At 39.9% G+C, this 15032-nt stretch overlaps 1 protein-coding gene across 2 annotated transcripts in view; it reads right to left on the bottom strand.

Annotated features, from left to right (window-relative positions):
* The window catches only part of MAN1A1 (mannosidase alpha class 1A member 1), a 173545-nt gene that overhangs the window by 118770 nt on the left and 39743 nt on the right, over nt 1-15032 (bottom strand). For both annotated transcript variants that reach the window (XM_007113831.3, XM_055087528.1), the window contains 2 exons: nt 5575-5671; nt 3148-3263 (listed from right to left, as the gene is read on the bottom strand). In XM_007113831.3, coding sequence (XP_007113893.1) covers nt 3148-3263; nt 5575-5671 — 213 coding nt within the window. The remainder of the gene's footprint in view (nt 1-3147; nt 3264-5574; nt 5672-15032) is intronic.

The following is a 15032-nucleotide window of genomic DNA, read 5'->3' as shown; positions in this document are numbered from 1 at the left end:
ATAGGTCCCCACGGTCCATGGAATACATTCATGTCAGCCGGTCATGGTCTGAGGCCAGCCAACTGCCTTCTGTTACCTTGTCTATTACCTTGAGAGGCCTTTTTTGCTTAGTACTTTTAAATAAATGATTCCAGAGTTTCTCAGACTACCACTGGGCATGAAAGCAAAGAACTGCTGCAGTATTTGGGGGAGGTTTGGGGCAGTAATGCTATATGTGCCAGACAAGGTACCTGGACACTATTCGGGTCTCATGTCACTAAAGTCTACTTTCGTCTTCCATCATTAGACCCTGGAAGAATCTAGTTCTCATTCCCCTACCTTTCTGGAGGCGAGGGATGGTGGAGGAAACACATTCTCCATTCTCTCCTCCATATATAAGCTGAAGACAAGCTCATTATTATTTACTGGTAGGTATCTGAATTTACTCAAAAATAACAAGGCAGGAAAAAAGTATTATTAAGAAACAATAAACCCTCAGAAGGAAATCTAATTTTTTGTTCATTGCCTTAATTTTTCACACTCAGTTCTATTGGTAATACCTGAGCTACCAGACATTCAACCAAAGAGCTGTAGAACCTTACAAAATCCCTCACTCCTTGGGCCTGTTTTCTCATATTTAAAATAAAAAGACTGAACACATCAATCTCCAAGGTCCCTTTGTATTGGAATACTGTCTCCTTTATATTCTAAATTCAATTATAAGGCAGATTAAACATAGATTCATCTGCTTGTACTTTAAGTCAGTGATCTCCAAAATGGAGTACATATTAGGAACAAAATATTAAAACTTTTAATTTACATACATTTTTAATCCAAAGAGGTAGGAAAAAGACTCAGATTTATGCTACCTTTATACTCTGAACTCTGTTGGTATTCTCACTTGGTCTGTGGGAGAACAGGAGCTCCACAAAGCAGAGGGGTCAGCAGGGAAACACCCTTTCTTTGTCCATTCTCAACATACAGCATGTTACTTGTGATTGGTTATGGAGATTTACAGATATTATCAAATGCTTACCAGACAGACAAGAGGCTTACAAGAATTTTTGCAACGTAATCTCAGATTAAAAATAATACCAATAGTGAAATAAGTGAGGCAGAGAAAGACAAATATCACATGATACCATTTATATGTGGAATCTAAAAAAATGATACAAATGAACTTATTTATAAAACAGAAATAGACTCACAGACATAGAAAACAAACTTATGGTTACCAAAGGGGAAAGGGGAAGGGATAAACTGGGAATTTGGGATTAACAGACACATACTACTATATATAAAACAGATAAACAACAAGGACCTACTGCATAGCACAGGGAGCTATATTTAGTATTTTTTAATAACCTATAATGGAAAAGAATCTGAAAAAGAATACACACACACACACACACACACACACGTATATGTGTGTGTGTGTGTGTATGTATAACTGAACTTAAAAAAACACCAATAATGCAAACATAAGTGAATGACTCAAAAACACCAGGGTCAATTTTTCCTGTTCTTAAAACAAGCTCTCTGTCAACCTCATTACAAGGTAAAGCAATGACTGTAGAATTAGATTAGCGCTGACAAGATGTAGCCCTCCTTAATTATCAAGAAGTAGTATTAGAAGAGTCCACTGTCCTTAATTATGAACCTTTTCCTTGGCATACAGTGGGTATTGAGGTTTGTTAAAAATGATAGTACATATATGAAATTTTAAAAAAATATTTCATATATAAATTGACAAAAGGTTATACTGGGAATTTCCTGGCAGTCCAGTGGTTAGGACTCTGAGCTTCCACTGCAGGGGGCATGGGTTCAATCCCTGGTCAGGGAACTAAGATCCCTCATGCACATGATGTGGCCAAAAGAAAAAAAAAGTTTAAACTGGTAAGGGTCTACAATCAACAAAGGTTAAAGGCTTATTTATGGGAAAGTGGATGCAGCTGCTCCTGGATGCATGTGGAGTGTTGAGATGAGTTACTTCATGGTATTACTGACTCGGCAGCCATTTTGTTTTGCCAAGTGGCTTGCTGGGGCTTTAAATGGACACTAGCCCCTCATGCAAGAGTGTGCCCTCCGCAGTGGTTGAGAATCTGCCTGCCAATGCAGGGGATACAGGTTCGAGCCCTGGTCTCGGAGGATCCCACATGCTGCGGAGCAACTGGGCCCACGAACCACAGCTACTGAGCCTGCGTGTCTGGAGCCTGTGCTCCGCAACAAGAGAGGCCCGCACACCGCGATGAAGAGTGGCCCCCCGCTCACCGCAACTAGAGAAAGCCCTCGCACAGAAATGAAGACCCAACACAGCCAAATAAATTAAAAAAAAAAAAAAAAAAGTGTGCCCTCGATTAACAGCCCCAGAGTCCCAAGCAAACGTCAGTTCCTGATATGACTCCCCTCTGTGATCATGTCTCCCCCACCTCCCAGGGCCTTCCCCTTGTGCGCCCCTTAGAAAAGACCACTGTGGAGCTTACCAATTGGTTTGAATTGACCAATTTGGCCTTAGCTTTGGAACCCCAAAGCAGTTCACCCACCCTAATAACGGCATGTGCCCCAGGTCCTGTCTTTCCGTCTGTCTGTACTCTGCCTTGACCTCCCTGTGTGGCCCCTGCAGGTGAGTCATGTACCTTCTCAGGACCTGTTAAGTAATAGACTTCTCTATTTCAATTTCTTTGGTGGTCTTTCATTGAACTGCAGCTCACCATGACACCCTGGGCTCCATTTAACAAATGTTCATCTAACAAAGTCACAATAACGCACCATGGTGCAGTGCAAAAGCATGAGCACTGGAGTCACACAGACCTGTGTTAGGCTCACAGCCCTGACACACAACTAGCTGTGTGGTCTAGATAAGCCTCTGAGCCTCCAATTTCTAATCTTGTAAAGGTGTGAAAATAATCCATCTCACAGTGAACAAGAATACTTGGCACATGTAGGTCTTAATAAATATTAATTTCTTTTTCCTTACTCTTAGTTTGCCAAAAAACAAAGGCATGGATTTGTGTAGTAAGGGAGGGCAAGTTAAGAATATAGTATGATACTACTTAAAACTGCATTATTTGTTTCTGCTAGGGTACAGTACAATAATCTGCCCCACAAGAGAATTTATTTATGTTAACTGAGATTTAAGAACTGAATTGGCAGCTTTTTTTAACTTACCATATTAAAATTTAGATTTTCGTCAACCCATGCTTTTGCCTCTTCAAATTCGTCTTTCATTTTCATAATAAAAAGTGTATCTAGGGCATCTACTATTGTTGCTCCTTGGATATTACCTGAAAATATCAGAAAAATATTTACTCAGTAAAACACCTTTGACAGATCCATACATGCACATTGACCACACCTTGGAAAGGAAGTGGGTAATACTGAATTTACTGGTAAACAAGAATACTGAACACAGTCTAAATATCTTTCAGTGAAAGAAAATTTAAAAGTTGCATCAAAACCAAACTAAAAATTATCACAGGCTATAGACTGGTACACCAATCTTTAAAGTCTCTTCTGAGTTGCAGAAAATAAATCTCTTAGAAATTTCATTAGGGATTGCATTCTCTAGCAAGAAAAAAAAAAAAGACCTGAAACCAAGGAGCAACACACTTATTAATTTTAATGTAATTACATCAAAGTGCACCTGTGCAAAACTCTTTAAATATAATTAGATCTAAAATTGTTTAGTGATAGCTCTAAGAAACCATTACTCAAAAATGGACTTCTACCCCCTCTTTTTGCAGCCCTGACTGATCCTAACCTCTCCTTCCATCCTCCTAGCCAGTCCTGACTCTCATTTATTTCCTCTGAACTCCCTCAGCAGGAAGACTTTACATTGCTCTTGCACTCACCACTTTCTGTCTTCCATTATAGCTACTTATATGCATCTCCTTTTAGTCTGTAAACTTCCTTAGAATAGAGAAGTCATGTCTTATTCACCTCCACATTCCATACTAAGAGACTCAGTATGTTTTTAAGGCTTAATAATAAATTAAAAAACCATCACTGTATTAACAGAGCCAAGTAATCTCTTCGATAAAGACTATGGCAAATTTACACAAAACTGACCTATTAATACTATGAACAACTTATAGAGATAAAAGCAAAAATAGAATTAAAATTTTTTTAAAGTTATAGTAAACAATAAAAAATTAAGACCTTTGAGTCTGCATGAAGTTTCTGAGTTTCTCTCTTCAATTCTTACCTCCCATCACCCATGTTAACTAGTCACCGTGTCCTCAAAAACACCACTCTAGTAACATCTGAAATCACTTGTACTGCCACGACTCCAGGTGTGGCTCTTTTCATCTTTAAAGTGTGTCACTGTGATAGACCAGCCAGCCTTTTCCCCACTCTTCCAGCTCTCCCTAACCGTTCCTGCAATGCCTTTCTCCCTACCAGAGAGCCTATGGTTCTTCAGAACTTCCTATGAATATCTATGAACCACCTAGTGCTTTGATAATTCACTATCTACACATATGTCTTCTGCACTAGGTCATGAACTTTGCAAAGACTTGTGTTTATTAATACCAGTGCTGGAAAGAGAGGCAAACACATGGAAGGTCCTAAATAAATGGAAAAGCATAATGGGGTGATTAGGAGCAGACTCTGACCTTAGCCACATGTGGGTTCAAGTCCCAGCTCAGCCAGTTAGTAGGTGGCTAACACTGGGCAAGCTGTTTTCTCACCTTCATATTTCTCATCTATAAAATACATATAATAATGAGGTTAAATGAGAAGATGCACAAACGGCACGTGGCACATAGTGTCAGCTGATACTGTTGTTATAGGATTTGATACTATTTAACACCTTTAGTTAAAGTATAGAAAGTCACCTTTTCTATGGTGAATTCAGAAGCATCAGACCAAGGTTCCCTCCTCTTCATCCTGTTACTTACAGACAAAATTGTGGGAACTGAAGAGGAATTGAGTTCAGTGAGAAGGGCACTGGGTAGCTCTGTGACCCAAGGAATCTACCTAACACTTCTGTTACCTAGCTTCTGCACCTCCACAATGGGAATGTTATTAATACCTAGAGTACTAATCACAGAGGGATGCTGTGAGGACCAAAAGCAATAAAATGATGCCCAAGTGGATAAATGGAAGTTTAAATAACTGACGACTCCATCCTCACTTTCTCTTCCACTGCACAAACAGGAGAAATTTAGAGCCAAAGTTGAGAGTCACTGAGATACAGTGAAGGTCACCACGGCTGGCTGCCTTGACCAGCTTATTGATAAAGACACAGCTTTTACCTGACAGGAAGCAGTTAATGCAGCCAACAAATGCTCCTCTGCTTGGTACCACATGGGAGCTGAAAATCATGATGCTGTGCCCATAGCCATTAAATAAGGATCTCTGGAAGTGTGCCCCAGGCATCAGTATTTTTTCAAGGGATGCAGGTGGTTCTAAAGTGCAGCCAGTGCTCTGTCTGAAGGACACACTATGCACATTCCCTGCAGACAACTCCATCAGGTATGCAAGTTTCCTAGCAACACAGTCTGGAGGATCACACAAACTTTTTCCATCACCCACAGGTTCAGTCGATTGGAGAGAACTTACTGTCAGTAAGGAGCCAAAGCACATTCTACTCACCAAACAAACTGCTTGAATGGCTTCCTTTTGATACAGGCTTCAGTTCATTTTTTCCCCAGGCATAACGTTTATAATTATTCCAAGCATGTTTCATCATCTAAGAAAAGAAATGAAAACGGGATTATATTTCGAATTTGAGATGTTTTTGCTTCAAAATAGATCATATATTGAAGACCTAAAGGTTAAAACATTAAAACTCACTGCTTAGTTAAAGGATGATAATTAAAAGGATGACAAAGGGTATGAATAAGCTGGAACACACACATAGCAGCACACAAATACACACCATCCCTTTATGTTTACAATGGAGATTTTTTAAATCCATTTAATCCTATTTCATATACATACTTTCAAAAGTCAGTTCTTAGCAACAGAAACTTAGCTTATCATAAAAGAATGAACCATTCTTACATTTATCTATTTCATCCCCATGATGCATTAAATCTGCAAAGACTGCATACTTAAAATTCACATTTTTGCATAAGGTTCTCTGTCTTAGTATATAGACAAATATCCAAAAGTTATGACTTTAAACACTTTGATGTATCTTGACCAAGTCTACATGGAGAAGTATTTTTAAATATCTATAGGAAATGAAAAAAAGAAACTCTACGGGTATACATAGATTTTGGAAAACTTCAGCTTAATATAATTAATCTTTAATTTCATACATATCTGCGTACACATATGTAACTGAAGACTAATTCTATATATTCTCAACCTAGACTCCTTGTACCAGGAATGTTTTTAAAGTCCCAAACTCTCCACCATAAATTAGTTGTATACCTTTTTTAACAAAATTAATTTATCTACATATGAAAACCAATCAATTTCTCCTGACTTATAGACTAAGTTCTGACCTATTGTGCTAGATATTAACTGCAGCAGAAAGTGAATAATTTTCAAGGGGAGAAACTGTTCTCTAAGAGCCTATCAAAGTTATACAAAAATTTGTATAACTATTGTGTAATAGTTGTACAAATGTTTTTCAATGACTCCAAGAATATACTGCAGATAATTATTTTTGCATACATTTTTTTAAAAAGGGTTGAGGACTCCTCACCTGTCTAGAATTTATTCATGCCACTATTCCCAATCCATTCGCAACAGTAATTAAAATATGGACATAATCTGGAAATATTCTAATCTGGCTCCATATTTTAAAATATCTTAAAAAGCATCACATAAAGTTATAAATACTATGTAAAGGCTGTTTATCACTAAAAATCTGCAGTGAGATCAATACAATTTTATTAATAAGAAAGTCTTCATGTGTCCCTGAAAACAATAATGCATATCTTTCTGTAATCAATTTGTATATTTTCTTCCTATCTCACCAGTACTGCTACTAATAATAGCTACTAAAAAATCTGTACTATCTGCTGGGTACTCTGCTAAATGCTTTAAATTCAGTATTGTATTCAATTCTTGTTATAACGTTATGAAATGCGTTGTATTATCATTGTTTGGTAGATGAAGAAACTGAGACTTTTAGAAGTGAAAACAAGAACAACTTTACTCAAAGTCATGACATTTCTCCACAGCTGTGGAGCCAGGGTTCATCCCTGTGTTGGCCTGACTCCATAGCCAATGGCATTAACCATACACTTCATCAACTTCCTTTAATGAGTCGGCAACAGAATCTTCCTTTGATGAATCAGATTGCTGATCTTCTAACAATCAATAGAATGTGTATATCGTAGTGTTTTTGAGATTTTCTCTTATAATTTTGTTGGAAAGTATAAAAGGTTTGAAGGTAAAATAACCTGATTTATAATCCCTATCGTACCACCAATTAGTCTCATAATCATGGATGAGTCACGGTTTTGCGAGACTTTCTTTATCTGAAAACTTGGGATCATAATTCCTCACAGGATTCATGTAAGGATTACATGAGCATGGCCTGTGTGATGGCTCCCGGCACACACGGCGAATAAACACACGCTTATTGAATTTTAAGCCTATATTGAGATCAATTAAATTCACATCACAGAAACAGAAACCAATGAGCCTCTGAAAAGACTAGGTACATGAACACTAGGTATAAAAACACCTTGAGATTACATCTCAATTTGACTTGGTTTTCCCATTAAATGTACTGTATTTGGTAAACTCTTCATTCCTATTCCAAGGATAAATTCAAAAGCTTTTGGAATACACCTGATGCAAGAACAGAAAAAAAAAATCTTATGATGATTTGTTTCAGCTCCAAGTCTGAATCGAAACCAGTGCCATGTACTATTAATAACTCAAAGACAGCATAAAGCTTTCCTATAGAAGACTGTTGTCAAAAATTATCATTTATACAATGTACCACTAGAACAGAACCTCACTGAGTTACCACTGTAGTATATATTAACTTTCCTTATCTCTTTTTCCCCCAAAGAGAAAATTTGACACCAATTGCTTATCTGCCCGCATTTCAAAAGCTGCTGTGACCCGTTTCTCAAAATGGGCTCCTCATCCCATGGGATGTCCATGGGCAAAGTTAGAAAAGAAAAAGAAAACAATGTGGTCAAAGTGCCCTGTATGGAGCTCTAAGAGTGGTTTCTCCAAGAATCTGTGAAATGAGGAACAGCCATATGGAACAGCCATATTGTTCATGGATTCCAGTGGTTGGTCACCTCTGGAAATGATTTACCACTTTAAAGCCAAATAAGACTTCATGTGTGTGTTTGTGTCTGTGCGTGTGTAGAACAACAATGAGATTAAATTCACAGGTCATATATAAAATCAACTTTGTAACTCAGATTTATGACACACAAATATTTGAAAGCATCAAAATGCTACTAGCCTCGAATTTTACAGTATTAAGACACTAGCCAGCTAAGGGACCATGAGAATGAAAGCATTTACTCTTTCCAGACTCAGTATGGTCATGAGCTGACAGGACAAGAAGGTCACTTTTAAAATTCAACTACAAAGATGTCCATAGATAGGATTAATCCTTCATCTTCACAGTCTCCTTCATTTTGTTTTGTAGTCTTTCATCACTTTAATTAGGGTTAGACAGCCTGACTTCTGAGGTAGAAAGACTAAAACAGGCCTAAATTCCATGTTGATTAGGATTTCAAACTCCATACTGAAACCCTAATAAAAAAAAGATAAACTGAAAACAAACCAAAGATTTTTGTTTGAATTTTATTTTTTCCTGAATATTCATATTTGCATTGGTCATACAGCTAACATACAGTGGTGTGAAGGGAAATAAATGAGATTTTGTAATAGTAATCCTTTGTTTTGACCCAGAGAAGCTGGAATTAGGCATGAACTATCCAAAAAACAGCATGACTTCTCCTTGACTCTCTGCTTATTGAAGATTCTTTGATTAGCACTTTGTTATCAATTGGCATCAGGGTTGAGTAATTAGTGCCACTTATTGTGTGTCCGCTACACTATGCGTGATAAGAGGCTAAAGGACTAGCAGAGAAATGTACATGAGTCTATCATGCTTATAAGCTAATAGATAAGATGGAAGCTTAACGTTTTCCCTTCTTACACACTCACAAATGTTTATAAATATGAGAACAATAAGAAAAGCGATTAAATGTTGTGCATAACTCCATGAAAGGATGCTCAACATCACTAATCATTAGAGAAATGCAAATCAAAACTATAATGAGGTATCACCTCACACTGGTCAGAATGGTCATCATCAAAAAGTCTACAAACAATAAATGCTGGAGAGGGTGTGGAGAAAAGGGAACCCTCTTGCACTGTTGGTGGGAATGTAAATTGATACAGCCACTATGGAGAACAGTATGGAGGTTCCTTAAAAAAGTAAAAATAGAGCTACCATATGATCTAGCAATCCCACTCCTGGGCATATATCTGGAAGATGAAAACTCTTAATTCGAAAAGATATATCAACCCCAATGTTTACAATGGCACTGTTCACAACAGCCAAGACATGGAAAAACCTAAGTGTCTATCAACAGATGAACAGATAAAGCAGATGTGTTATATATATACAATGGAATATTACTCAGTCATAAGAAAGAAGTAATGTCATTTGCAGCAAAATGGATGGACCCAGAAATTATCCTACTAAGTGAAGTCAGAGAAAAACAAGTATCATATGATATCAATTATATGTGGACTCTAAAAAAATGATACAAATGAACTTATTTACAAAACAGAAACAGAGTCATGGACATTGAGAACAAATTTATGGTTCCCAAAGGGGAAGGGTCGGGCAGGGATACATTAGGAGTTTGGGCTTAAAAGATACACACTACCATATATAAAACAGATAACAAGGACCTACTGGACAGCACAGGGAATGATATTCAGTATCTTGTAATAACGTATAATGGAAAAGAATCTGAAAAGATTCAGTTAAAGTGATATAACTGAAACACTTTGCTGTACATCTGAAACACAACACTGTAAATCAAATATACTTCAATTTAAAAAAATTTTTGTAACTAAGTTTGTTTCAATTTTATGTCCTAATCAAGGGCATGGGAAGCCATGAATAAAGAAAAATATGCTTGAATTTCCCCAGGTATGTGTAGATTTCATAACCTACATTTTTGTTGCTAAGAACTACCCTTAGCAAATGTTTTTATTTACTGATTCTTTAATCACATGATCTTAAGTTACTCTTAAGGCACATTAAAAATCTTTTTGAAAATCTCACTCTTTTTTTCCAGACAGGTCTGATGAGGATTTTGGGCTTTCACTGCCTCTTTTAAAAAGCATACAAGTTCAAGTCCCACTTACAGGGCCATCCTGTGGGGTCTTATACAAAATCTCTATAGTCTGACAGTGTGATCTGGGTCCCTGGCCCCAGCTGACTGACCCAAGGCCTGGTGCCTGACCCACAGGGAGACAACTGAGGGCTGGCCGTGAGCCTTCGAGGTGAGGCACCCGCAGTGTGACGCTCTCTCCAACAGATGGACCAACCCAATCATCTACTCTACCTAGGGAAGTATACCTGGGAGATAGTCACAGAGAATCCGGAGGTCAGAGAGTGATGTAGAAGCAGAGAAGTACAAAAACATAAAGAAAAAAAGCCACAAGAAAGAGTCATGAAGCAGTTGAAACCATGAGGGAGACGGAAGGCAAGGAGAGAAAAATTAGAAACTGGGAAGCAGGCATGGGGTGCTCAGTTAGTTACATGGTGCCCCAGGGGAATTATGTTAGGTTTGTAGAGCCTCTGTAAAACAGCAAACTATGCTGCTGAATGCTGAATATTGATGAATTATCTTCCTCTCCTCCATGAGGCATGGCTCTTTGCCTGCTGAGACCATTTACTTACTTCCCTGTGTGTCCTTATAGAAAATCCTCTTGTTTACTGAGGAGGAATGTATAAGAGCGGTCACAGGAGCAGGCATCTAACAAACTGGGTTCATATCTGAGCTCTGCCATCATCGGTGTGACTCTAAGTGAGACAATTAATCTCTCTGAGCCCACTTTCCACATACATTAAAGGTAAATAAATAAAATTACCAGTCCAGTGGCACTCACATTCCCGCTGTTCTAGAGGACACGAGGGAGCTGTATCTGGTTCAGCCGAGGACTAGGGTAGGGGTCAATCTACCTCCCTGATTGTTGAAGTGGAAATTGGTGGCCTTCGCTCTTAAAATTATACTTACAATGGATGCTTGGAACAACACTGATTTTAAATGCCTGTCAGTAGTTTCCACCAAACTTTGTCTGACATGACTCGATTGTCCCATGAAAGTAACGTCTGAAACTTCCAGATAAAAATCTCAACACAGGGCTGCCCTGGTGGTGCAGTGGTTGAGAGTCTGCCTGCCGATGCAGGGGACACGGGTTCGTGCCCCGGTCCGGGAAGATCCCACATGCGGCGGAGCGGCTGGGCCCGTGAGCCATGGCCGCTGAGCCTGCGCGTCCGGAGCCTGTGCTCCGCAACGGGAGAGGCCACAGCAGTGAGAGGCCCGCGTACGGCAAAAAAAAAAAAAAAAGAAAAAAAAAGTCTAGATATGTGAACATGCGACAACAATCTTGCCGCCCCTTCCTCTTATCTGGTGTAGTCCTGCTCCCTATATTTCCCTGTGGGAATGAAGACTGAGAGGACCAGCAGAGACCCTGTGCTGAGGATGCCATCACAGGGAGCAAGGCAGGTGGGCTTCAGCTGGGGGAGCCGGAGCCCTGCTTCCTAAGGGTCTGATCTCTCAGACACTCAGTTTCTCATCTTTAAAAACAACAACTGAAGGAAACCAATGTCCCACTGAGGTGCAGGATGTTAACAGTGGGGGAGGATAGGGTGCGTTGGGGCAGGGATATATGGCAACGCTCCATACTTTCCACTCAATTTTGCTGTGAACCTAAAACTGCTCTAAAAATTAAAGTCTGTACCCAAATAAAAAGAGAGAGAGAGAGAGAATAGCATTGTCTTCCTCACATCATGGTCTGGAGATCAAATCTGATACTGTCTGGCTGGAGGGAGACATCCAAAGAGTGTTCCCGGCCTTCATGCACATCTCCGCCTCACTGCCCCACCAGGTGCAGGAGTTAAACAGAGATAAGGGAGAGCAGTGCAAAGGAAAGCAGACACTGTGCTACACTCACAGCGGACAGGGCAATTCAGGGAGATAGAAATTAACAGGGTAGGAAAGAGGTCAATGTCACTGAGAGGTGACAGAACATAGAGCATGGTATAACTCTGCATTCCCAGAAAATGCAAGCCTGGAGTCTACCACAATTACAGCGTTTAGCATCCTCTTACCCTAAACGGTATTAGGATGCCACCTAAGACAGTACTGGGAAGATCCTCCCCTTAACACAGTGTCCTGGGAAAGCCCAGAGTCCAGCCACCTTCTATCTGTCCTCACCCAGAATGGAGAAAAACCCTCCCAGCCGTGATAGCTTCCAATTTTACCCCATATCAAATTGAAACACCCATTCAGCACCTTGCTCAATTTATCTCTTTCGAAAGCTGAAATATATTAGTTCTCTCTCCCCTTCCCCAAGGCTGTTAAGGTATTCTATTTCCAAGGTTCTTTTTCCCAAAGTCACAATGACAATTACCACTTATTGAGTACTTATTGGTGGCAGGGCGTGAATTATAAAGACGATAGAGTAAGGGTGCCCGATTTAGGAAATAAAAACCTTGCATGGGACACACTTATACTAAAAAAGCATTTATGTTAATCTGACATACAAATTTAACAGAGTCCTGTATTTCATCCAGCAGCCCTAGTATAGAGGGATAGGACACATTCAATCCTTGGTTCTGTGTCCAGGGCCAGCTCCCGGGATTGTGCCCTGCTCTGCCTTGGGCTCAAAAGAGGGACTGAAAATTCAAGGGCCAGACAGAAATAGAATGGCCAGGTTTAGGGCAACTGGAAATGATGGGGAATGAGGCCAAACATGTGTGAAGGCCCTGGCTAAAGCCATTTAAAAAAATATTCTTAAAAAAAAAATACTAAGCTTGCTTTCAAGGTTTGAGCCAGGTTCTCCAGGGGTCTAGAAAAAAAACAGTATGCTAGCTAAGGGGAAAAAACATCCGTGAGCCACAGATGGCCCACAGACCAGCCGTCTGCACTGCAAGCCCTGGTTTATGGGCACATGTCTAGACCTGACTGCTCTGTGCTTAGTAGGCCTGTGGGCATGTCGCTTCCCTCTGGCCCTCTCCCCTAGCTCAGGGAGCAGTGCCCAGCCCACTTCTGACCCAGGCTGCCTTCTGTGCCTGCTCTTGACTGTCCGGGGCCTGCCAGGACATCAATGCTGACTCTACCAAGAATTAGTGAGGTCCTTGAGACCTGAGATGTACAAAGCATTATGCACACACCTCTCAGCAATTCTCTTCCTGCTGAATGAGTGGTAGGTTCACACTTCAGAAAGCATTTATAATTCTAAGTCCTACACTGTTCTACAAGTGAAACTGCAGAAGCTGTAAAGGAGAAAGTGCCTTAACTTTGCCCAACACCTGTAAGGCGCTGGGAGGCGAAACTGATAACAATTTACCACACACTTAATCCTCCTTTATACCTCTGGGGTATTACTACCGCATTTTACAGATGAGGAAGCAGAGGCCCAGCATAGCATAAAGGAAGAGTGAGGCGTCAAACTCTCTCATTCTGATTCTTTCCCCTGCATCACTTAGGATGCCTGGACTTTTCTGCTGCTTGCAAACCTGAAGACAGTCAGCCACAGCCTCCAAGCTCTCCTGCTGCTGCCCTACCTGGGGTACAAAGAGACGCGGCTGGGCCTGGCAGCAAAATGGCACACACCAAGTTGGGCTTGTAAACTGGCTCCAGGACAGGACCTGGCAGCACCAGCTTTTCTTGCCTGCATTGTATCCTTTAACCCTCAGGGCCTTCCTTCCCTCCAATTCAGCTCTCTCTCCAGCTCTGTCTCCCAACTCTTCTCCTCTGGCTGTGCAGGCTACTTGGGCAGACAAGATGGCTCTGCCCGGCTCCGACCCTGCCCGTCCCTGGATTTATGGAGAACCGTGAATCCCTCTCCTTCACACCAAGCTGCTGACTGTGCTGACACCTGCTCTCTTCAGCTGCAGTATTTCCTGAGCTTTAACACCACCACCAGAGCTAAGGGTGGCCAGTTTTTCTTTCCTCTTCTCCACTACTCTACTGCTTCTTTCTTGTCTCTCTGTGTGCAATTTGTTACCACGCACCCCAGGCTGCCTCATAACCAAGGAGGGGATAGATATGCATTCATATTTTCTTCAGATTCAGATGTCCTGAATTCTCCTGCAGCCAATTTAGTATACTTTCTTTTTAAAGATAGCAGGAGATATATAAAGGAGTAATTATTTAATGCTAATATTGTATGAACCCTAATGGGCTAATAAACATTAATTCCCAATGAATTGAAAGAGCAGTTAGAGCAGGAATCTCTTTTGAAAAAGACTCAGAATGCCTGATAAAACCAGTTTTAAAAAATGAGAATTCCAGTTAATTGCCACTTGTAGAGGACAGATTGTCCTGTTTCTAAGAAGCATCTCACACTCCTAAGAAAAAGCCAGTTTTTCTAGGTCTAGCTCAGAGAATTGGGTTATATGCTATTTAATGGTTCTCTTTCTTTGTGACCAAATTCTGACATTATTTTATAAAACTCTGTGCTATTACCAAATGGAAGAGGGTAGAGGACACCCCTCAAAACCCCAAAACTTGACTAAAATGTAAGTATATAACTCTAAAATATTCAAAGAGATAGTAATTTCACATCTCAAAAGTTAGCCATTAGAAAAACACTTGTTCATATGTGACTATCTAGTATATTTCTTTTTTGGAAAGAAGTACTGTTGTTGAGGATGTTTTCTTCACACAGAGAAAAGCTCTTGATCAGCCGAGGGTCTATGACTTGCTGTTATTTACTTCTCAAATATATCTGTCTCATAGTTAATGATCGTGATCTCTTTCCACAGAAGTTGTCACTCAAGTTTAAACACTCAACATAAGGGTTTTTGTTGTTTGTTTGGTTGATTTTTTTTTTTTTTTTTTTTTTTTTTTTTTTTTTTCAGTACG

The sequence above is a fragment of the Physeter macrocephalus genome, chromosome 10, assembly GCF_002837175.3.
Source record: "Physeter macrocephalus isolate SW-GA chromosome 10, ASM283717v5, whole genome shotgun sequence".
In the NCBI taxonomy this organism is placed as follows: domain Eukaryota; kingdom Metazoa; phylum Chordata; class Mammalia; order Artiodactyla; family Physeteridae; genus Physeter; species Physeter macrocephalus.
Note: the sequence above shows the minus strand (reverse complement) of the source record. Positions and strands in the feature narration are given on the sequence as shown.